This window comes from Daphnia magna, linkage group LG10, assembly GCF_020631705.1.
Source record: "Daphnia magna isolate NIES linkage group LG10, ASM2063170v1.1, whole genome shotgun sequence".
Lineage (NCBI taxonomy): Eukaryota > Metazoa > Arthropoda > Branchiopoda > Diplostraca > Daphniidae > Daphnia > Daphnia magna.
The window spans coordinates 6,221,326-6,243,126 of record NC_059191.1 but is presented as its reverse complement, the minus strand read 5'-3'; the positions used below and the strand labels follow the sequence as shown (position 1 = coordinate 6,243,126).

At 42.0% G+C, this 21,801-nt stretch overlaps 4 protein-coding genes and 1 long non-coding RNA gene across 8 annotated transcripts; 3 read left to right on the top strand and 2 right to left on the bottom strand.

Annotated features, from left to right (window-relative positions):
• Positions 1–239: 239 nt before the first annotated feature.
• Positions 240–1,953, bottom strand: LOC116932539 (chromobox protein homolog 1). Its single transcript, XM_032940302.2, has 5 exons — positions 1,757–1,953; positions 1,407–1,590; positions 1,076–1,325; positions 886–998; positions 240–744 (listed from the first exon to the last, which is right to left on the bottom strand). Exons 2-5 carry the CDS (start codon positions 1,511–1,513, stop codon positions 591–593), a joined length of 624 nt encoding a protein of 207 aa, XP_032796193.1. The 5' UTR covers positions 1,514–1,590; positions 1,757–1,953; the 3' UTR covers positions 240–590.
• An 831-nt stretch (positions 1,954–2,784) lies between these two features.
• LOC116932538 (serine hydrolase-like protein) lies at positions 2,785–5,610 on the top strand. Of its 2 annotated transcripts, none has more exons than XM_045180188.1 (4): positions 2,785–2,896; positions 4,389–4,556; positions 4,620–5,197; positions 5,254–5,610. In XM_045180188.1, exons 2-4 carry the CDS (start codon positions 4,409–4,411, stop codon positions 5,512–5,514), a joined length of 987 nt encoding a protein of 328 aa, XP_045036123.1. In that variant the 5' UTR covers positions 2,785–2,896; positions 4,389–4,408; the 3' UTR covers positions 5,515–5,610. The 2 variants fall into 2 exon arrangements, with proteins under 2 accessions (XP_045036123.1, XP_032796192.2); XM_032940301.2 differs by lacking the exon at positions 2,785–2,896 and adding an exon at positions 4,111–4,244 and having other exon boundaries at positions 4,310–4,556.
• Positions 5,611–6,244: 634 nt separating this feature from the next.
• On the top strand, positions 6,245–7,479 carry LOC116932536 (probable serine hydrolase). Its single transcript, XM_032940300.2, has 3 exons — positions 6,245–6,431; positions 6,496–7,073; positions 7,132–7,479. Exons 1-3 carry the CDS (start codon positions 6,275–6,277, stop codon positions 7,390–7,392), a joined length of 996 nt encoding a protein of 331 aa, XP_032796191.2. The 5' UTR covers positions 6,245–6,274; the 3' UTR covers positions 7,393–7,479.
• On the bottom strand, positions 6,580–16,153 carry LOC116932540. Of its 3 annotated transcripts, XR_006652173.1 has the most exons (8): positions 15,463–16,153; positions 15,264–15,349; positions 14,483–14,880; positions 14,030–14,398; positions 13,768–13,920; positions 12,472–12,660; positions 8,099–9,255; positions 6,580–8,035 (listed from the first exon to the last, which is right to left on the bottom strand). It is a non-coding gene; the product is annotated as an uncharacterized LOC116932540 (long non-coding RNA). The 3 variants fall into 3 exon arrangements; XR_004399548.2 differs by having other exon boundaries at positions 6,580–9,255; XR_006652174.1 differs by having other exon boundaries at positions 6,580–9,255; positions 13,768–13,857.
• LOC116932533 (extracellular matrix organizing protein FRAS1) lies at positions 9,547–21,774 on the top strand. The gene is made up of 15 exons (XM_045180187.1): positions 9,547–10,112; positions 13,777–13,881; positions 14,040–14,132; positions 14,207–14,361; positions 14,428–14,902; positions 15,908–15,979; positions 16,153–16,253; positions 16,351–17,566; positions 17,643–17,852; positions 18,338–19,011; positions 19,081–19,712; positions 19,929–19,998; positions 20,086–20,310; positions 20,402–20,581; positions 20,795–21,774. The coding sequence occupies exons 1-15, from the start codon at positions 10,037–10,039 to the stop codon at positions 21,269–21,271; spliced, it is 4,761 nt and encodes a 1,586-aa protein (XP_045036122.1). The 5' UTR covers positions 9,547–10,036; the 3' UTR covers positions 21,272–21,774.
• Positions 21,775–21,801: the final 27 nt, after the last annotated feature.

Here is a 21,801-nt window from a genome sequence, read left to right as displayed (position 1 = left end):
AATCACTTTCACTTTCCACATGCGGGTTTCATTAGAGGCTTTTCGACAGCAACAATCCTACGTGAAGATTTGACAAGTATCGCATTTCATTTTACAGTTGGAAAACGATACGTCAAAGACCTTTGATGCATATTTCCCGGTTGGGGTACCAAATTAATTTACCCTTAAATGTCATATCACAAATGGAATCGGAAAACACCTTGTGAATTTTCAGCATATTATTTAAGAAGTAACGATAGTTTTTTTTTGTTTTTTTCAAATTGGTTTAATTGCTCTTGTGAATAAAACGGTAGAACTTGTACTTTTTTCCCAACTCTTTTGTTTTGGGGTAGGGAGGATGTGACAAACGCACGAATTAGAATAATCGTAGTAAAATTAAAATAATGCTGGAGATCATCCAATTCATCACGAATGATATAAAAAAAAGGCGAGCAGTAAGAACCGGCACGGAAAGAATGGAGAGACAAGCAATATAAGAACAAGGAATTCAAAGGGAAGCTTCACGGCTCCATCGTGCGTGTCCATGGGTTATTTTTGTACAACAACCTTTACCGTAACGATGTCTGGTTGAGGTTTACCATTCATTACTTTTATTCCACACGTTCTTTCTCTTTGCTTTTTGCTTCATCACTGCTTGTATTGTTGTGCCACGTAAGACGTTCTTCATAGAACTGGATTACGACTTGTGGGCAGAGTCTGTTAGCTTGGCTTGCCGGTACAAGATCAGCCTCATCACTGGATTTCCTACAAGATACAAAATACATAGACAAATAAGATATGGGGAATACATAGGACTTTTATTTTGTTTTTCTACGGGAACTCAACTTTTCCACGATACGTACTGTAGTTCACTAAATAACTTATATAGTAAATAATTGGACGTACCACTTCATCAGAAAGCAAAGTTCGCCAGTATCATTTGAAGCCCCTATAATCATCTCAGGCTCCAGCTTTCGATCAAAACCTTTTGGTCTCGGAATATCATCCTGCGGTGGGCACTAAAATAGTTCATTATCATAGAAATAGTTTTTTTAAGTAGTTTTCATTAACGGTCACATGCGAAGTCAATGTATACTTCCGAAGCCTTTTTCTTTGTCGGTTTTTTGTCTTCAACCGCCTTAATATCGCTATCTTCACTCGCTAAAGAACGTTTCTTTTCTTTCTTTTCATTTTCTTTCTTTTTCCCTTTTTCCTTCTCTTTTCTAGCATTTTCAAATTCAGCAATCAAAGCAGGACAATCCAAGTTTTCTTCTGGTTCCCAAGTATTATCTTCTTCACCAAAGCCTTTCCATTTTAAAAAATATTCCACTTTACCATTCCTTTCCCTAAATTGATCAAAATGTGAAACTTTAAGGTTGGTACAGATGATCCTCCCATACAAACCATTTTAATAAAGATCTGCATACCTACGATCCATGACTTTTTCAACTGAGAACTCTCCTTCAACGTCAGCAGCTCCTGGGCTAGGCTCATCTAATACTTCCTTCTCTTTCACCTTGCTGTTTCGACCCATGGTAGAAATTTTGAAGCTTTGATTTAAAATAACAGGGATAAAAATATGTTCGTCTCGTTTTTCGTCGTAGAACAAAACTGCAAGACAAATAAATAAAACAAAGATTAGGTTTGCAGTAGGCTCACAACCTTATGCTCAAGCTATGAAACTAATGTAAGCTATGTAGCTATCAAAGGAAAAAACTAAAAACTAAATACTATTGATACAAGAATTATTCTATCGCTAGAAAGTTAAACTAATTACCTAAAATTCTGAATTTAAAATTTTTTTTTTATGATCAGAGAAGGTGTATGGTATGAAGATCCACAGAGCATTGAAGACGAAAACTTTATAATTTTCAGACGACATTAACAATTCTGACAGCAGGGCGGTTCTTGGTCTCTCATTGGTTGTCAGAGCCAGGAATCAGCCCTAATTTGTCAGAAGGGATTCTTGCTAGGAGTAAGCGGGACGTTCACGTCACAGATAGCAGAGTTCCAGGGTAATAGAATACTGGTGTAGCCACGCTTATGGCGGGCCCTCCCATTGCCTTTGGCCTGAGTCTTTTGTCCCTAACGAAGCGCCACAGCGGCTGTGTTGTGAACTTGTGATGTATTCTTTTCGTATGTTTTCGCTCATTTTCGTCGTCTGTACTTAAGTAAAAAAGTGGCTTAATTAATTAGTGTGAAAAGTAAAGCTGAAGGATTTCTAAACCCTTAAACTCATTCGGTGGATTCGGTTTGGACTTAAATCGATATCTTGCCTCATTTTCTCACAATCGATACGCGAATTGGCACACTTTTGGAAAAATCCGAGGGAGTTACGGCCGTGCTCTTTTTTTGCAGATAGCGATCGGCCCCGATTAGCCATAATCGGGTTAACCGCCACGCCCCAGGAAAAGGCAATCGGGGCTGAATCGGGGTGCAATTTCATCAGCCGGGGCGGGGGCAAAAATCGAGCTTAAACCGCTTGCCCCAACGCCATTTACAAAAATGGCGCCTGAATTCAAACTACGAATTTGGGTCAGGTTTTTATCGGGGCAACCGGGGTGAGCTTCCCGATTTTCATCATAATAATTGATTTTGTCTCGATCGATTATGCTTTTACGACGATCGATTGATTGCAATCGGGGTTGCATACCCGATTAGGCACCGCGATACAACCCCGATTGAGTTCGGGGTTCAAAAATGTTCACCCCGAGCCCCAAATGCCCCACCCCGAGTTTCGAAACCCGATTGGCAAAATACGCCCCGATTAGGGTCGGGGCCGAACCCTAGCCCAACATAAACCATAAAAATAGCCCGGCTACAGAAAAAAAAAAGTTCGACCCACCCTACCCCATTATGTGGTTTTAAATCCTTTCTTTTTAATATACAGTACCCAGACTACCCACCAAACGATTAGGTACACCCCCGTTTTTTTAGTGCATTCTAATGGCGCTACGGGTCTTAGGAAAACTTAAATATCTTTTTACTGGTAAGGAAAAATTTTGTTTTTTCTTTTTCCCTCTATCAGAAGAGACAGTGCTCTAAAAGTAATCTTTACATGAAAAAATTGTAGTAGTAAAAATATAAATAAAATACTTCAAAACATCCTTAAATTAATTTTTTTGCCGGCGTTTTTCTTTATTCTATTGGATATGTGCATGTTTGAATTATTTTAATAAAAATGCATGAAATGATTGAATTTAGTATTTCTCTAGTCAGACAGATCAACCTTATTTTTGTCTGAATTGGCTGTTGTTCGATAACTGTTGCTTTTTAAAATATGCTATGCATGCAACAATTCAATGAATAAAAATAAAATGCGCCGCTCTTAGCAGCTGACTATTTTATTAATTTTTTCTTAGGCCAAATCCATTTTTCTTTTTCTTTTATGCACAACTAAGAATTTGAATTAGACAACCGTAGCGCAGTTAAGTCGTCCTTCAGAAGGCGGCAATGTGGTCCAACTTTGCAGAAGGTACCCAGGAATGTCTTAAGAACAGCATTTGCCTTTCGTTTTAAAACCCTTGGAATACCCCAAATCCTTTTAGTTTATTAATGTTTTATTCGCATTGTTGTACCAGATTTACCTAGTTAGAGTAACCATGTTTATAAGCTGTCCTTTACTTTTATTTTGAATAATGTATGTTGACTTTTAAATACTATTTAGTTTGAAATTTAATATCTTTGTCTTCGTTATCCTGTCGGTCCGCACTTTCAATCGCTCCTTCGAAACGGTCCGTTTTATCCGTAAGTCCCAAAATCTGTAAAATTTTTGGCCGTCCGGTGTCGTCGCGGTCCGTCCGTTTTATCCTGCCCCCTAAAATGTTTTACAGAAAATTATGATTTTGTTGCCACCAGGGCTATTTCAAGTGCTCAGATTTTTTTTTCTTTAAACGCAGCTAGATTTTTCGTATAAAAAAATAAATAAAAGATAATTGTTTATTTTTATCATAAGAAGAATAAATTTAATCTATCTTGATTGTTGCCGTAACGTATAACAACAACTAAAATATTAGAGCTTAACGGTAGAGCATGCAGTGTGCGAAGCGAATGATCCGTGTTTAAATCCAGTTAGATCCATGACCAGAGTCCAGAAAATGTTAAAATTTTTGGGAATTTTCCCCCTATGCCTCAGGAGAAAAAGGGTAAAATTGGCGTGGGGTACGTGGGTATTACCCCGCCAAACGCGTAGGGAAGCCACGGTAAATAAACATTTTCAAAGTGGATTTACTACCCCAAGACATCATTTGCACCCCCATAAACTGGTATGATTAAATTTTTCTAATTAAGACAAATCTTTCTATGCTAATTATAAGTTTCTATCTAAAAGTTAGGGATATTAGGATACTGCCGGATATCTCCTAGTTCCTTTGGCAGATGTCGTTTACACTTTGTTTATTGACATGTAGTTCTGCCGTCTGCTGCAAAAATGTTCGGCAGATCATTGTGCAGAGCAATACAGGGTCATTTTCTTAACCAGTCGAAACTCAAGTTGTCTCAAAAACGATGGAATCACGTAATTAAAGCCCAAGATGCACGCGAAATCCAAGTGCCTCTCCCACATGGAAATATAGCAGGTGGGTGTATAGAAGAAAAATGTGTGTGCCTGATCCTTTTTAAACCATATCTTGTTTTATCAGGGAAAGAATGGGGAAATCCAGGAGGATACCCTATTGTTTGTCTTCATGGATTTGCAGATAATTGTGATTCCTTTGCACCCCTTGCTCCTTATCTCTCAGAAAGATTTCATTACATAGCACTAGATGCTTTTGGCCATGGAAAAACCTCTCATGTTCCACAAGGGTCCCCAATGAATTATTGGGAACTTCCTTGCTATGTCAAACGTGTGGTTGACTATTTAAGAATAGAAAAAATGTCGATACTTGGTCACAGCATGGGAGGCTCTACAGGATTGCTTCTTGCCTCAATCTATCCGGATTTGGTTGACCGTCTGCTTCTATTGGATATCATCAAGCCTGTTACTGTCCCTCTTCAGTGGCAGACACAGAGCATCCGTGAAGCCATAGATCTTCACCTTGATATGGAAAGGAAATCTGTAGATCCTAAATACCAAAAGAGCTTTACCATGATACAGTTGGTTAACCGCTATGTGGAAGCTATGGGTGGCACAATAAGTCCAGAAGCTGTCCGTATTTTGATGAAGAGAGGTTCAAAAGAGTCTGGGAATGGATTTACCTATTCCCATGATCCCAGAATGGTAACTTCACTTTCTAGCATGTAGAGGGACACCTAATATTTTGCTCCGTCCAACAGATGTTGCCGTCCATAATGCGTTTCGGCGTAGGAGAGCAACGTGAAGTAATCAAAGGTCTGAAATGCCATCTCAAAATTGTAAAAGCTAAACAGGGGCCGCTTTACGAACCGGTGGAATGGCTCGACGAATTCAAAGCCATTTATCGACGACAGTGCGCTTCCTACGAGTATGACGAATCACTTGACGGTACCCACCACTTCCACATGCATAATCCAGAAATGGTGGCTCCTATTATCAACGAATATTTTTCCCGTTTGTAAAGCGGCGCAATGAGGGTTCAGAAATCTTACTTTCATGCAAATCTCAATACAAAACGTAGAGATGTAGATAAAAAATACATTATAATTTCATTGACATTCACATTTTTTAAATAGAAAAACCAAATACTATTTAAAGCCATCCTTGTTCGCTACGTTTACAAAGTTTGCGTACATGCATATGTAGTTTTTTTGATTAAAGCACAGACTACGAAGTAAAAGACCGCGATGGGCTCCAGAAGGCTGTGGTGAGAGGTAGTGGGGGTGGACATGTTCGGTCCTGCCGATGGTAGCGCTTAGAACGATTTGGGAACATTTCGGATGTTTTTTCCTGTTTTCCTTACTGAACCAATGTTTCACACATCGGCTTTTTCAGGTGTAATTTTGATTCTATTACCTTTATTTATGTATATTAATTATTTTTGTCCCATTTCAAGTTCCTGTGAATTATTTCAATTTGTTTGATCTAGCCTAATGCTCTCTAATAAAATGCTTTATTTCCCCCCTTTGCAGTTTGCACTGATATACAGGCATCAGATATAAATAAACTCAAATACTCTCCCCGATTTCCAGCCAATCACATCACGGCTGAATCCCCAGGAGAGACAAATAAATCACGAAATAGCCTTCTAATTTACTAACGTAAATCTCTCAGGGAAAATAACACTTTTAAAAGGCAACTTCGAAGATTTGTTTTTGACAGTCAGTAGATGTCGCCTAATCCCTTTATTTTTAATTCTGTTTTGTCGGCTGCTAGTTCAAAATGCTGGGCAGACTATGTCGTGAAACAGTACAAAAACAATTCATAATTCATTCGGTTTTGAGTCGATTTCCCATCTTTCAAAAACGATGGAATCACATCATAAAAGCTCAAGATGCACGTGAAATTCAAGTGCCCTTGCCTCATGGAAATATGGCCGGTAACTAGGGAAGCGAGTGACAACGATTGTTTTTTCATGTCCCGCTTTGTCTTCTTTTTTACAGGAAAAGAATGGGGAAATATTGAGGGATATCCGATTCTCTGTCTTCACGGATTTTCAGATAATTGCGATTCATTTGAACCTCTTGCTCCTTTACTGTCTGAAAGATTTCGATACATAGCCCTGGATGCACCTGGCCATGGCAAAACTTCTCATGTCCCACAAGGATCACCAATGAATTACTGGGAACTTGTGTGTTACATTAAGCGAGTGATTGACCACTTCAACATTAGAAAAATGTCCATCCTTGGTCACAGCATGGGAGGCTCAACAGGATTTCTTGTTGCCTCTCTCTATCCAGACATTGTTGACCGTCTGCTCACATTAGACGTGATAAAACCTGTGTGTGTCCCTCTACAGTGGCAGACTCAGAGCAAAGCTGAAGCCATAGACCTGTTTCTTAGCAATGAAAAAAGGTTAAAAGATCTGAAATACCAAAAGAGCTACACTCAGGAGCAATTGGTCAACCGCTATGTAGAAGCTATGGGTGGAACAATAAGCCCAGAAGCTGTCCGTATTTTAATGAAGAGAGGTTCCAAAGCGACTGGCAACGGATTTACCTATTCTCACGATCCCAGAATGGTAATTTTACTTTCTATCATTCAAAAGAACGCCAAGTTTTCCATCCATTTTTCAAAAGATGTTGCCGTTAATAATGCGCGTCGGAATAGAGGAACAACGTGAAATAATCAAAGGTTTGAAATGCCATCTAAAAATCGTCAAAGCCAAACAGGGGCCGCTTTACGAGCCAATTGAATGGCTCGAAGAATTCAAAACCATTTACCAACGACAATGCGCATCCTACGAATATGACGAATCAGTTGACGGCACCCACCACTTTCACATGCATAATCCAGAACGAGTAGCGCCCATCGTCAACGAATACTTTGCCCGTTTGTAAAACACGTCACGGTGGCTCTCAAGTTTTTCCTGCCTGCAAATTTCAATGCAAATGTAGAAACACATAAATAAATATACTATCGTTTGATTTCGCAATGCCATTCCTTAAAGATGGGGAGGGGGGGGGATGCCACCCACCCAGTCATTGTTCGCTTCATTCATAAAGTTTGTACGCGTGTGTGTAAAGAAAGTGTAGGCAACGTATTTCTACTTTGTGCTGATGGCCTTATTCGGGCGATGATCATTTTACGACCGCTTTTTCGAGTTCCCGAGCTAACGTGTGTGCTGCGTTTTCTTTGACGATAAATTTGGATTGGGGCTTGTTTTATCGTCGGAAATGAATCATCCAAGGGCACGAGCTCTTCAAGACCTTTGCGGCTTTAGAACGGCCTCACGATGACGTCACTAATCATCACGCACGAGAGCGATTTCAGATTTTAAAAAAGGAGAAGATAACACACATAAATGTGAAACGTATAGGCCAGGGGAATGCGCATTCCCCTAGTGTTGCGGCATCAGCGAATCGCCGTCAATCAGCAGAGGTCGTCGAAAAATGCAAGTCTCGTGCATCAATATTTCATGTGTCACAGCGTGTCGTGCTTTGATGTTCCAATCGAAACGAGTCGGAATTTATTGCTGCAACCCTAAAAGAGAGAATCACGTCATCGTCAAGACAGACAACGCCCGCGAATTTCAAATTCCAATACCATATGGCAACAAGGCAGGTACGATGGACTGCGCAGGAGAAACCAAAAATCGAAATACCACACAACAATTATTCACGCTAAAATGTCTGTCGTGTGTGTGACATCGACTGGCTCGGGACCAACAAGTCAAAGAATGAGGCAACGTCCATGATGGATATCCCGATCTTGTGCCTTCACGGGTATCGGCGACAATAGCAATTCGTTCGCCCCGTTGGCCCCGCTCCTACTGTCCGACAGATTGTGCTGCATTGCCATGGACGCCTTGAGTCACGGCCGCACCTATCATATTCCCGCGGGAGCCATCATCACATTTTGGGAATTGATCATCGACTTCAAACGAGCCGTGGACCATTTCAAGTTAGACAAGGTCTCCATTCTCGTACACAGTCTGGGCGGATCGACGGCCATGTCTCGTCCATCTACCCTGAATTAGTCGACCGTTTTGATGATGCCCAGCGTCGTTAAATCCATTACTTTTGCCGATGGCCTGGCAAAAGTCAAAACGCTCTTTTGGCTCAGTGAAAAAGTAAAATTTAAAAATTTAAAGATAAATCATTGCAAATCATCAAGAACCCGCAAACAATGGAAGGGACGGTGTAACGCTACGTGGAGGCTACCGAAAGGTCCATCAGTTTAGAGGCCGTCCGGCTCTTGTTGAAAGGAGGAACTAGGATGGTCGACGGTGCCACCCAGCAAGATGGCAAAATATAAAACCTTTGTCTTCCCACGACCCGCCAATGGTATAAATGAAAATTACTTATCTTACCTTACTGAATGTGTGTTTTTAACCGTTTGTCATCTGATTCTTTCTCTTCACGATGCCGACGATCGTGCACTGAACGTTAGAAGAACTGCGTAGAACTTTTGATTGCTGAGGGCGGCAGCCTGCGGTGTCACGTCTCGATGGTATGAGCCCGTAACGGCATGCAGTTTGGAGAATCTGCCCAGCTTAGCCAAGGGTTTTCAAACCATTTAACGACAACGATGCACCTCCTACGAGCCCGGCCAGACAGTCGAAGGCAACCAACCGTTTGCCACATGCACCATCCAGAGCGGGTGGCCCTCCCCCATTATCAATGAGTACTTTCGTCGTTTGCTCGTCTGCGAACATCACCAGTGACGAAAACTCTTTTTTCTTTCTTTCTTCCGCCGAGTCGCTGAAAAAGAAAAACAAAAACAAAAAATATGGCGGATGTATTTAACTAAACAAATAAATGCAAATCTTAGACGATTAAGAGAACGACTTTGTATAAAGCACCTTGGAAAAGCAAAGAAGAAAAAAAGAAAGAAAATCATATCTAAATTTATTTATTTATTTATTATTATTTTCTTTTTTTTCTTTTTGATTTTTCCTTTTTTTTTTTTTTTTTTTTTGAAACGCGTCCAACAACTGTGAACGGAGAAAAAAAAAATACGTTTGCGGCAGAACAGTTCGGGAAGGCCCCGGAGGTGATAGAAGGCAACAGATACACAAGAAGAGGCGTGTTTTCTTTTCCGCCTGTTTTTCTTCATTTTTTCTTTATTATTTTTTTTTCTTCTTTTCTCGTGTTGTCAGATCTTCCACACAGGCTCCCGCGCGGCCCGAAATTTAACTGAGAGAACGGAAAATGAGCGGATGCTGTATAGTTATATGGCGCTACACTGTACAAGTCACTACCACACTGCCTTGCGCTGCGGCTTCAAGCGGGCCTCTACTTGTTCCCTTCTGATCAGTTCCTTGTTTGTTGGCGGCCAGAATGGCCGCTCGTTATTTTGACTCTACCTCTTTGTCTTCATCATCAAACACTCAATTCGTCTGCTTCGGGTGAAGTGATTTTATCAGAAAGTGGCCGTTCATCAAGTGCTCTCTATCGTGACCAGCAGACAATTTAAAAGAAAACAAGTCGAACAGACGTAAAGAAGCTCATTGAAAGAAACAATTGAATTAAACGTAGGAAAATGCGTTGTACAGTTCCCTGTTCTGTTGTTGTCATCCTGTCTTTCCTGTTGATTATCGTCGCATGTTGTAAAGCAGGTAAACAAAATTAATATAAATTTTCTTTTTCTTCTTTTTCTTTTTTTTTTTATCGGTTAATTTCTATGGGGTTTTTTGCAATCAAAAATGTTGAATTATTGAACGCGGGGGAGGGCAGAGATAAAAGTAATTGGTGTGCACACGTATCGTGCAAGTGGGTTTTCAAAACACAGTCACGTAACGCACAAAGGGCATTTGAGCGTGGCCGCGTAGAAAGTGAGGAGGCCGTGAACGCCGCCTAAGTATTATTATTTCGTTTTTTTTTTTTTTTTACCGAAACGCGGCGGGCCGGCCGCACCTCCACTTATTTTTAGGGGGAGGTGGGAGGTTGGCCAAAAAAAAAAAAAAGGGAAATAGAGATAGGAGCTCCGCATCCATTCAGCAATTTGATGTATCGAAACGGACGTGCGGCTGCGGAATTGGAATACCAAGAAAACGAAAATACGAAAAGAAGCAAATGCTATTCCTTCGTTTCTTTTTTTTTTTTGAAATTCCCGCCATTTCCAGCTACTGCTACACGATAGCCTAGAATGCAAAGACCATACTATCCGACTAGTAGGTCTCGCGAGTTCTTCATTTGATTTCATCCCTGCCACCCGAGAATCTAATTTTAGCGGCGACTCTAAAAAGACAAGAAAATAAAAGGGGGGGAATAACAGGCGGCGACAGATGAAGCTGTTACCCGTCTTCCTATACTCTTTTCCTCGCAACACGATTCCTCCCCCCCCCGTCGTATACCTGAATTATGCTATACATTTCTCCCACACACTAATGGACAGATGCGAGAGCAAAAGGAATCCGCCATTAACACCCAACCGCCTCCGAAAAAGAGAGAGAGACACGAAAAACCAATTTTCTGACTATATGCACACCACAGAAGAAGTGTATGGTATATGTACATTGCCCAACCCCTTTTTGGTGCGGGTGCGGGTGCTGGTGGTAGTGGTAGTGGCGGCGGCGGCTGTGGTGATGAATGGGTCAATGAAGTTTCGCCTCTTCTTTTTCGCTGATTCTCTCTTTGCGCGCCCAACAACCGAAAACATTTGCCAAGAAGGTCACGACGATGCAGAGCCAAAAAAATAAAACATTTTTGTTTTTTTTTGTTTTTTTAACCCGAGTGCGTCTTTTTACTACCCGCCTAGTAGTAGGCTCTTACAACACACACTAGTGGATACATACGACTCATTAAAAAAATCTTAAGGATGCTGGAAATAACATATACTGGTTCTACTATTATTACTAGACTGCATAAAGCGCACGGGTTTTTTTCTTTTTTACTGTTATAATATTCATTTCAGGACAGCCGCTGATGAGTCAGCCGCGTTTCACTTTGTCGGCTCGTTAACTCGTTCTTTAAATATGAGGAAGGAGAGTTTTTCGCTTTTCGCTTCAGTTTGTCCTTTTTTTTTTTTTTTGCTTCAAAAACAAATTTAGTTGTGCAATCTTTGCAACAACAACATCATCCGTCATCATATGATGATGGGAATTCCTTGCATTTACTCATTTTTTCTGATAGCTCTCAATCTTTCAGCGTATAATTGAGGGAGCGGCAAATTTGCAGCTGCGGAAAAATATGAGTTGGCAACAATTGGCGCAAAAATGAGAATTGTAGTAAATAGTAGTATAAGGACGTGCAAGTACGGTTTGCTATATCAATCGAAATAGGAGTGGAGAGATGTTTTGTTTTTCTTTTCTACTCGACCTTGACAGCAAGCAAAAGAAAAAAAATGATTACAAAAATAAAAAGTGCCCGACGCCGCTGACCGACGCCGCTATCGTCCTCATCTCTTGCCATGTTTGATGATGGAACGGCCAGAGAGGGCACTACTCTCTCTCCGTTCCACGTTTTTTTTTTTTTTTTTCTACAAATACCTGGCCTCTACATAGCTAGATGTACTATACACTTTTTTTTTGTGAATGTATGAATACAATAATAATACTTGGGCCCTGATCAATGAATATGCGAATGTTGAGGAACGTGCAGCTGGCTGCTCCCCCACAAAACGGAAAAAGTTGGCAAAAAAAAAAACAAAAAAAAAAAAGCAGAAGAAAATGTTTGGCATGAATGAACGGACATTGGAAGGGGCCGTCTTTCTCATTTGAATATTCCAATCGTGTGAATAAACCAAACAACAACCGGCTAAAAAGAAAACACAAATGTACGATGTCGCCTGCCTTCCGTTTTTATTTTCTAAATATCGAAAGAAGTCTTGCAACAACTATGAAAACCTATACGACCTCTAAAAATTCAGGTAACCCTAATCGATCATCAGCTGTAAAAAAAAAAAGGCAACAAAAAAGGGGGCCAGTCTCCTTCCAGGACGCAAGTTGTCGTCAAAATAAAGAAGAAACGTCTTACCGTGCCCATTTTGTAGTTTTTTTGTTGTTTTTTGTGTGCGAAACTTCTTGGTCTATGCGCCTTTTCAACTCGCTTCCGGTTATGACGTCAGGAACAGGCCGTGGGCATGGGTAGTGTTTACATAGGCAAAAGAATCCGTCACGGAAGGCCCACGTTTCCTCTTCCGGTTTTCAAACCTGCCCTGCAAAACTTCACAACAAAAAAAATTACGTTTAAAAATTTTAAAAAGAAAGAAAAGAAAAAGAAAAGATTAAATTGACAACGTGGAATTCAAGGAAGGGGGTATTCCAAAATGCTGGAACGCATCCAGCATTGAAACCCCAAATGTCTTGAAAGAGACCATAGGGCATTTGAGTGTAACAAAGTACCCCAAAAAAAAAAAAAGAAAAGAAATGCAGATAAAATCAAATGAAAACCAAAGATAAGAATAAAAAAACTAATTTTGGGGACAATAAAATTTTAGTCAGACTATCGTCGACGTAATTTTCGGGTAAAAGACGTTAAATGAAGATATCAACGAGTGAAAAGGAAAAGCCTGGATGAGCTGTCGCAAAACTTTGTGCTGAGACCATCAACTAAAAGAGCCGACGTCCCACTCACGCGCGAGTGAGGCAAGTATAGCTCCACCACTTCTACTAGGAATGTTGACTCAGCATCAGCAGCCGGGGCCGCTACATAGCTGATGTCTCTCTCGCACAAGACGTGCTGGATATATGTGTGAGCGAGGTCGTGTAATTTACGTCCAACTTCATTACACAAGTGTTTCAACCCCTCCGCCTACAGACCTCACTATGCGCTGCCTTAACGATGCCAACATCCACAGACAAGAACATTTCAACAAAGTCTATTTTGTTTTTTCGCTTTCATTTGAAAAGCAAGAGGAGAAAGTAAGATGAGAGTCACACTCTCATAAAAAGTTAAAAAAAAAAAAGTCTTGGCCTGACATGTGATGGCGTGTCTAACACGCACTCACAATCCGGAACAACGTTTTTTTTTGTCCCCCTGTTTGTTTGGTGTCTCGAGAGCACTCAAAACAAAAGAGAGCTAGTTTATGCAATCAGTAAATAAATCTTTTTCTTTTAAAAAAGAGGAGCTATAAATCGGTTGTAGTGCAGCGCTCAAGGCAAATTGTTTGGTAGTGTGTACACAGGGCAATCATGTTTGTACATGTAGATAAATCAGCAGGGGGCATGGAAGATTGGTGACCTATGCATCTTTTTGTCTGTGTTCATTTTCAACTGATATAAAACCAGTTTTGTTTATCTTGTTTATTTTTTTTTTTGTATTAAAACTTACGTATAATAGATTCCAGCAGTTGTCCAGAAGGCTGCATCTGCACTGCTGTCTGGCCCAGCAATGGAAAGCTGGAATGCCGACGCTGTCGTCCTGGATATCAACAGTCAAAATCAGGTATATAGCCATAACACCCACAGTCCATCTCTATCTAGTCTGCACATCATAATTGCACACATAAAAAACAAAACAAAACAAAAAAAAAAAAGCAAAGAAAAAAATTTTAATTTCTTTTGGCAAGTCACGAAAATGAAAACAAACATACCTTTTGGCAGATTTTGTAGATAAAGGCCGGCCAAAATGCAGTCAGCAGGAGGTCCAATTCCAGCAAGATGGGCCACTCATGTCGATACCGTCTGTCCGAGAAGGTTTTTTTTTTTTTTTCATTGCTTTTTGTTCTTTTTTAAGTAAATTTGGTTTTAAATTATTTAAAAAAAAAAAGGTGATGCGGTAACAATATCTGAACGTTATTTTGTCGTCCTCGATTCGGCTGTCGAAAAGGAGACGGTCGAGTACATTCTGGCCCGCCCAACTCAAATGGGTTCCATTCTGCTGTCCGGCAAAGTCCTCCAAATTGGCGACACCATCACCCGAGATGTAATAACGCGTGAATCATTTGATTTTCCTGTTTAAGCTTTAATATTGTTGAAAAAAATAAATTAGGACGTGATCCAAGGTAGATTGAGCTTCAGGGCAGACAAGGAAGTGGGCTGGTTACCTGCTCAGGATCGCCTCTCCTGGAACGTTTCGGCTGTCAAACGGGACGACATTGACGAGAAAAACGGCAGAGGTCGCAATGTTCTAGTGAACGGTAGAGTGTTGGATTCGAGTGGAAAAGTTCTCCGGCGGACGGAAGACACTATCAAACGGGCCAGAGATGAAAATGGAGCCGGTAGATTAGCTCCGCTTCCCAGGGTTCCTCTTCGACCCGAATCACTTATGATCGCTATTGAACCGAGAGACAATCAATCGCCGGAAGTCGTGGTTCACAGTGAAGTGACTGTCGATGAAGGAGCCACCGAAATTCTTTCGCCCGACATCATTTCCGTCAACGACAGTGACACGCGTCCGGGTGACCTGGTCGTGGTAATCAACGATGGACCGAAACACGGTTATCTGGAGGTCAGGGATAGATCAGGTGAGAATTTGTTGTTTGTTGTGTTTGTTGTTGTTTTTTTAACAAGTATTAAATCATTGGAAAAACCTACACACAAGCACAAGATGAGCTGTTGCTACTTTTTGCCATTGAAGGGGGGCATTTGCATTGTTCATACAGAAAATAAGGAAGGAAGGTCAATTGTTGTTGTGAGCTGAATGCCAAGAGGGAATGTTTCTTTTGACAGCTGGGGGTGTCCCTTTATAATGGAGTGTGTGGAGACAATTCAGCCACCTTCCATGCCAGTTCGAAAAGCCTTGAGATATGGAGGCTGGCACATAGCAGCATTGACCATGCATAATTACAAGGTACAAGTATATCTATAGGGATAAATCAGACTTACTGTTCGGGATGCTGCAGTGTCTTTTTGGGTAGCCTGTGTACCACCAGATGATGAATGGGCATTCGTGGGCCCAACCCTCTTGTATTCTATAACAAAAAATACATACACACACACATCAAGAGAGAAAGAAAATAGTAATGAATGACTGAGGTATTTCATGGGTCTTTCGACCATGACGAGTGTATGTATTAATACATACCACAAGGCGGCTGATGTGATCTGCTTGCAGCTTGATGATGATGAGATTTTCACGTGATTGAAAACGAGATAAATTATAGAGTGATCAGACGCTGTTGCTGTGCATCGTAGCATTCGTAGTAACTTTTACATCATCATCAAGTCGGACGAAAGGTTTCGGGGCATCTCAAGACATTAATGATGAAGTCACTTTTTCATGCGAACAGCCTCGAGGGATTGGTACGCAGCACATTTCGGTACAGGGAAGTGATTAAAAAAAGGGCGCCAAGTTATATTTCACGTGTCAGTTCTCCATAATCAATTAAGAGGTTTTTCGGCCATCGTGAAAGTTGCCAAATTGTTTCGATTTCACGAATCAAATTTATTATCTTCTTATTCTCATTTTTCTTTGAAATTAAATTTAACATTTTTTTTTTTATTCATTCGTCATGGAAACAAACCAACAGGACAAAGGAAAGTAGTGACTGAATTTCCTCTGTCAGCTCTGCTGGAGGAACAACTGAGCTACATCCAAAATGGTAGGCATCTTTCAATAAGCCTTAGGATACATCTCTAAATTTGATTGCGATTTGTATCTTTGATACACTGTTTTCTTTACTTTATTCGACATTGGTCAATTGTTGTCTGGCTGCTATCGAAATCGGGGCTGAATGACTTTGGCTTTTGTTTGCTTCAAAAAAAAAAAAAAAAGACCACAAAGGTAGTGAACCTCGCCAAGACTCGTTTCGATTTCACGTTCGAGACACGTCAGGCAACCGGTCGCCCACCACCCAACTAGATATTATCATTGAGGTAAAAACTAAGAAAGGAAAAACGAATATTGCTTTTTGCCCATTTGAACTAAAAACTCTGGTCATCTATCTCAATTGTCATTGAACATGTCAAACAGAATGTGAACGACGAACCTCCACAAATCACGACGCGTCCATTGTTGCTGTCGATGGGCCAAGATCGTGTTGTCCTCACTGGAGATCATTTCGACATTCAAGATCAAGATAGTGACCCATCTGATTTACAGGTCACATTAGTTGCACAACCGACAAACGGTCGATTGCAACGATTCGATCCGCTGACCAACAGTGACCGAACGTTGCAAGATGGCGAAACGTTTGACTATCAAGAATTGTTGGATGGAAACATTGCCTTTATCTCATCCGCCAAAGAGTCACAGATCGTCTTTCAGGTGAGTGATGGTGATTCACCCAGCCAAGAAGTAACTCTGCGTTACATCAACAAACAGCAAGACGAAGAACTGTTCGGTCGGAGTGGAACAGCCACTCCTTGCATGATGGAATTCAACACCACCGAGTGGAAAGCCTTTGAAAATTCTGGTATCACCGCTATATCTGTGGTGCGCACCGGAGACTTGTCCATCACGTGCTCCGTCGTCTGTTCAACTGAAGCTCAGTCGGCTGATGACTCAAAGGATTTTGATTCTCGACCTGTGGCTGAATCTTCTCGAGTTTTCTTCCTCCGTGGAGTCACCATCATTTACTGTCCAGTTCAACTGAAAGATGACAGTTTCTACGAAGGAGATGAAACGTTCTTAGCTCGATTGAGTCACCCTCAGGTGGAACAACTGGACACTAACGGCCAGCAATCGATTGCTGATCAGCCCAACAAAATTGCTGCCTCATCCGCCGTGATTGGCTCACGCAGTCAATTGGCCGTTCGCATCCATGATGATGAAGATGTGACACGAGTTCAATTCAATCAATCCGTCTATCGTCCCAGCACGTCGCCAGACGCTGATTCAGTCACGTTACACGTTGAAAGGACAGGCGATTTGCGATTTGCATCCAAAGTCTTCATCAGCAACGTGGACGGTAGCGCCAAGGAAGGCCGTGATTACGTCCTGAAAAGCCGTCAGAGCCTGGAATTCGCTTCCGGCGAGAAATGGAGTTCTTTAACTATCGCTCTTTCGCACACAAACAATAAAAATACATGGCCAAAAAGTTTTCAGATCGTTCTCAATTCTGAGGATACCATCAATGCTCAATTGGGCGCCACCCAAACTTCAGCTACCATCTTAATACCGCCGGCAGTCACTTCCGGTCCGGCTCTTTTACCAGCCGAGCCCATCGTTGTTTCCCTTATGGATTACGGTATGCAAACGGTAGTTCTGTTGTTTACTTGTTGAAAGAGAGAGAGTTAATAGATTTGCTTGGCGACCACCAACAGATCGTCTCGGTGCGGATCTTGACAAAAGGCCAACAACAGTTCCGGCTGGCTATCCAGTTGTTTGCGTCACACCTTGCGACCCGAAATATCCTCTCTACAACACCAGCACGCAGCGGCTGTGCCGTAACATGGCCATTGATGTCTCCAAAATTCGCTTTTCCTGGGACATAGCGCCACCTCTGGGTAGCAGCAACAGCAAAGAGCCATTAGGTGTGTAACTATTCCCCCACTTTGTTTATTTATTTATTATTTATTATTATTGTTCCCATTTTTTATTGTTCTGTAGCACAAACTGTACACTTATAAAAGGGGGAGGCAAAAAAAAAGCCTGAATCTCGCATAATCAATTTTGAATTGGTTTCGAACTCCTTGTGTTAGAAAAAAAAAATGCAATGGCATCCTTTTGGCGGATATGCGCTCGCTCGTTGATGTCGGCTTCTTTATTTACATGTTGACGTAAGTTTTGTGTTGCTGTTTGATAACCGACTGTGAAAGGGAGGGCGGACGAATGACTCGATTAGAAAATCGTAAATCCCGCCGAGTCATTCTGACTCGTAGCATTTCGACTTGACGGCGATGCTGACAAAATTAAGTGGGTCACAATCGGTTGAAAAATAAAGAAGGAAACCCTTCATCCACATCTCCTTTTTTACATCAAAAACGAAAATAATCCGTTGGCTTGTCGTTGATTCCAGGTGAAACGACAACAGGTCCGTTTTACCGATTGAGTGAGCCGACGGCCTTCAGTGGCGTAGAAGATCGGGTGCTGGACGCCGTATTCTTTCGTCACGACTTCAGGGTTCGTTGCGTAGCGCAACCTGTCCGGTTGGATCCGGGGTTGATGGTCGGACCAGCATCTAAAAGTCGCCCGGTGACGATTTCAGGCCGGTCCGGTCTTTGCCCACCTTTCTCGCCCAGCAATATCCCGTTTGACGATGCTGCAACTGACGTGATGGTAGCCGGGCAACAACCCTTTGCTGCTTCGCTGTCTTACGTCAACGCTAGCGACGCCCAGCATCCGGACACGATGCGGATCCAAGTCGTTGTGCCTCATTCCGACGGATTGATCCCCATTCTTTCCACTCAGCCCCTTCATGGCATCCGGCACATCATGAACGAGCCTGCTTACCGTTCGCATCACCGATGTTCCAATCTCCATCCGTCGATGGGATTCCTGGACGGAAGTGAAGACGACAACTCAACGGCAACGAAATTGCCTTTTGAATTCTCGAAAAACATCCGTCAAGAATCGGCTGTCCGCCTCTATCGCCATTTGGATTCTACCGGATGTCTGTGGCATTTCGAAGCTTGGTACACCATGACTGAACTGATCCAACTCTGCGGCGGTCAAGTCACATCAAATTTTCAGGTTTAAAAAAAAAAAATTATTCAAATCAAGGATGACATTTTGATTTGGCCTGTTTTGAAAATTCCACAGACGATGAATCGAGGACAGGTGCAGGTAACTGTCAGAGTGCCTTTGTACGTGACGCTAATCGGCGCTTCAACTGGCAGCCACCAGAGCTGGACTAGCGTGGAACACCAAACGGAAATGGAATTTTCTTTCTCCTACGCATCCGTTCTGCTAGGTCAGCGTGGAGTGGCTGAAACCAAGCTGGCCTTGGCTGTCCAGCCTCACGTGACTCGAATCCGGACTGATCCCAATAACGGCCGTCTAGTGATTGAATTCCAAACAGAGACGCGATTTGCCGGCCGCTACCTGGAGGCTGGAAGTCGACTATTAAGCCCGACACATCACCATTTCGTAGCTGGACAATTGCTGGGTTTCGACCTGGAATTGATGTGGAGTCAAATCTATCCAACCGGAGCAACGTTCCAGAAGTGGAGGGCTGTGTCTAATTACACGCTGCAGGACTACACGGGCAACTACACTCTGGTTCTGGCTCCTTGCCCAGTGCCCCCCGATCAACCGCAACAGACTCAGCCAAATAAATTCGGTCGCCTGGTCAACAAGAAAGAAGATTGTCAAACAGCTGATCCCTTTAACGTCACTCTACCCATTCATTACCAACAGCCATTCCGACCGGAACCTGTTCACTATTCTCTAGAGTGAGTGCCTTTCAAAAAAAAAAAAAATAATAATTTAGCTCATTTTTGTCCTTCCAAATGTACAGCGTAAACACATTGACATGGTGGTCAACGTTAAAGTACTTAAATACCTGTTGATTGTTCCAAGGTTGCAACTTTTGCGGTTTACCAATTTCCATTTTGCTAGTACGTAATCATTGTAAATGGCTATCTAATTAGTGATTAATGATCGTACAGGACCACGTTCCAGTTGACGAACGACGTACGAGCCTTTCTGAGGAAACCTCGTAGCATCAACGATATTAAAGTAATGAGTTAAACCATTTTTCCTTTACTTGTGATGCTTATTGATTATGTCGTGATTACCATGGCGGGAACAAAAAAAAAAAAAAAGGATGCTGAATTTGAAGGTTCATTCCACAATGGAGAACGAGTTTATGGTCGTGTCCTTTGGCATCCGAGCAACGAGCTTTCACCTGGTTATCGGCTCTCCATCGAGAAATTGTACCTGTGCGCCGGCCGTGACGGTTACGTCCCGCTGTTCGAACCCAATGCCGAACGCCCTCAGTTTGGATGTCTGGAGAATTCGCAACGATTGAAATATCGTCTACTTTTGCTGGTTTGTACTTTGAACGAAACAAACAAATATATTGCTGCTATTGCATTGGTTTTTGAATGTTGTCCAATTTGTTATCGATTTGCATAAACAGGATCGAGAGGACCCCTACGGAAGTGACAAGGACGTTCAGGGTCTGTCATTGGATGCGAAATTTGCCAGTCAAGTGGATCAACTCCGCACGGGAATGGCCCATTTGCCTAATATGGACGGCTTCGTTTTCAGCGTTGATCCGCTGTTCCAGTTGGAGCCTGGAATTCGTTGGTTCCTCCAGGTAAACCAATCGGCATGACACAATCACACAGTTTGAAGGAGGAAATAATTGACGATGGGTTACGTAAAGTCCGGCGATAAGAAGGGTCTGGCCTAGTTTGATTAACATCTCGTTTTCCCTGACCCCCTTCCATCGTCCGGACCTTTCACCGCCACCCATTCTTTCCTTAAAATGTAACCGTTTGTAAAAATCGTATTGATTATGAAACAATAGGTATCGTATTCGGTGCAACCGGTGACTGCAAGTGGCTCCATGTTTCGTTGGAAGCGACAGGAAGCCGGAAGCCAACAAAAAGCTCGCCGAGGCACCAACATGCGTTTCCTGCCGCTGGATTGGCCTTCAGGCGATTCGCGCAACACCAGCGGAAAGAGCAGCCACGACGGCGACCAACCGCCGGCCGTTTTGGCTTCGACGCTCCTGTTGGCTGCCGGCCTTTTGGTCATTCTAGTCATGGCCGTTTTGATTGTATTCTCCGTGTATTACCGACCGACGCAAAATAAAAACATCGCCAGCAGCAACGACAGTAGCGATCAAAAGAGCTCCGCGTCCGCTGTAGGAGGTGTAGGGAGCTCGGCGCAAGAGGATCACGATGAGGAAGACAATGAAGACGAAGCGACTCCGATGAAAGCTCTCAATAACAACGGACGGATGGCCAGCACTTCTGGATCCGTCAAAATAACCCTGGTTTAGGAAAGGAGAAGCCACAACACACACACGCAACAATACACGACGTACACACAAACAATGAGCGAACAAAAAGAAAACAGACGTACGTACATTTATATATATATATATACTGTATACTACCATGAGAAAATATAATCCCCTCCCCCCTCTCCCCGCCTTAAAACAAAAAAAAATAAAAAAAAAAAAAAATTTCAAAAGATTCGTGAAGGAAAAGAAAATCACAGCAGGCACAACATTGACATTTGTTTATCAGGCCTATTCTAATGCCTATATGAGCGCGCCTCCCTTTTTTTTTTTTTTCTTCTTTTTGCCCTTGGTGTGTAAGAATGTTTTTCTTTTGTTTTTCAACCGACATAATATCCATCCTCCCACCTGATGACCACACCCTTTTGCACGATAACGATTTATTACGATTGTAAAAATCTTCCAAAAAAGAAATGATAAAAAAAAAATAAAAATAAAATCGATCTGCTGTCGAATGACGAAATACAAAAGAATGAAAATCATCAATTTGTTTTTGTAAAAAAAAAAAA

Bases quoted from the DNA above. Each gene is read 5' to 3' on its own strand.
- LOC116932539 (XM_032940302.2), bottom strand. From the start codon at position 1,513: ATGGGTCGAAACAGCAAGGTGAAAGAGAAGGAAGTATTAGATGAGCCT. The intron at 1,326-1,406 runs GTATGCAGATCT...TGATCAATTTAG, and splicing joins GAAAAAGTCATGGATCGTAG to GGAAAGGAATGGTAAAGTGG. The intron at 745-885 runs GTACGTCCAATT...TGTATCTTGTAG, and splicing joins CTTTGCTTTCTGATGAAGTG to GAAATCCAGTGATGAGGCTG.
- LOC116932538 (XM_045180188.1), top strand. From the start codon at position 4,409: ATGTTCGGCAGATCATTGTGCAGAGCAATACAGGGTCATTTTCTTAAC. The intron at 4,557-4,619 runs GTGGGTGTATAG...TTGTTTTATCAG, and splicing joins CCCACATGGAAATATAGCAG to GGAAAGAATGGGGAAATCCA. The intron at 5,198-5,253 runs GTAACTTCACTT...TCCGTCCAACAG, and splicing joins ATTCCCATGATCCCAGAATG to ATGTTGCCGTCCATAATGCG.
- LOC116932536 (XM_032940300.2), top strand. From the start codon at position 6,275: ATGCTGGGCAGACTATGTCGTGAAACAGTACAAAAACAATTCATAATT. The intron at 6,432-6,495 runs GTAACTAGGGAA...TCTTTTTTACAG, and splicing joins GCCTCATGGAAATATGGCCG to GAAAAGAATGGGGAAATATT. The intron at 7,074-7,131 runs GTAATTTTACTT...ATTTTTCAAAAG, and splicing joins ATTCTCACGATCCCAGAATG to ATGTTGCCGTTAATAATGCG.
- LOC116932533 (XM_045180187.1), top strand. From the start codon at position 10,037: ATGCGTTGTACAGTTCCCTGTTCTGTTGTTGTCATCCTGTCTTTCCTG. The intron at 15,980-16,152 runs GTAGGCATCTTT...AAAAAAAAAAAG, and splicing joins ACTGAGCTACATCCAAAATG to ACCACAAAGGTAGTGAACCT. The intron at 17,853-18,337 runs GTGTGTAACTAT...CGTTGATTCCAG, and splicing joins CAACAGCAAAGAGCCATTAG to GTGAAACGACAACAGGTCCG.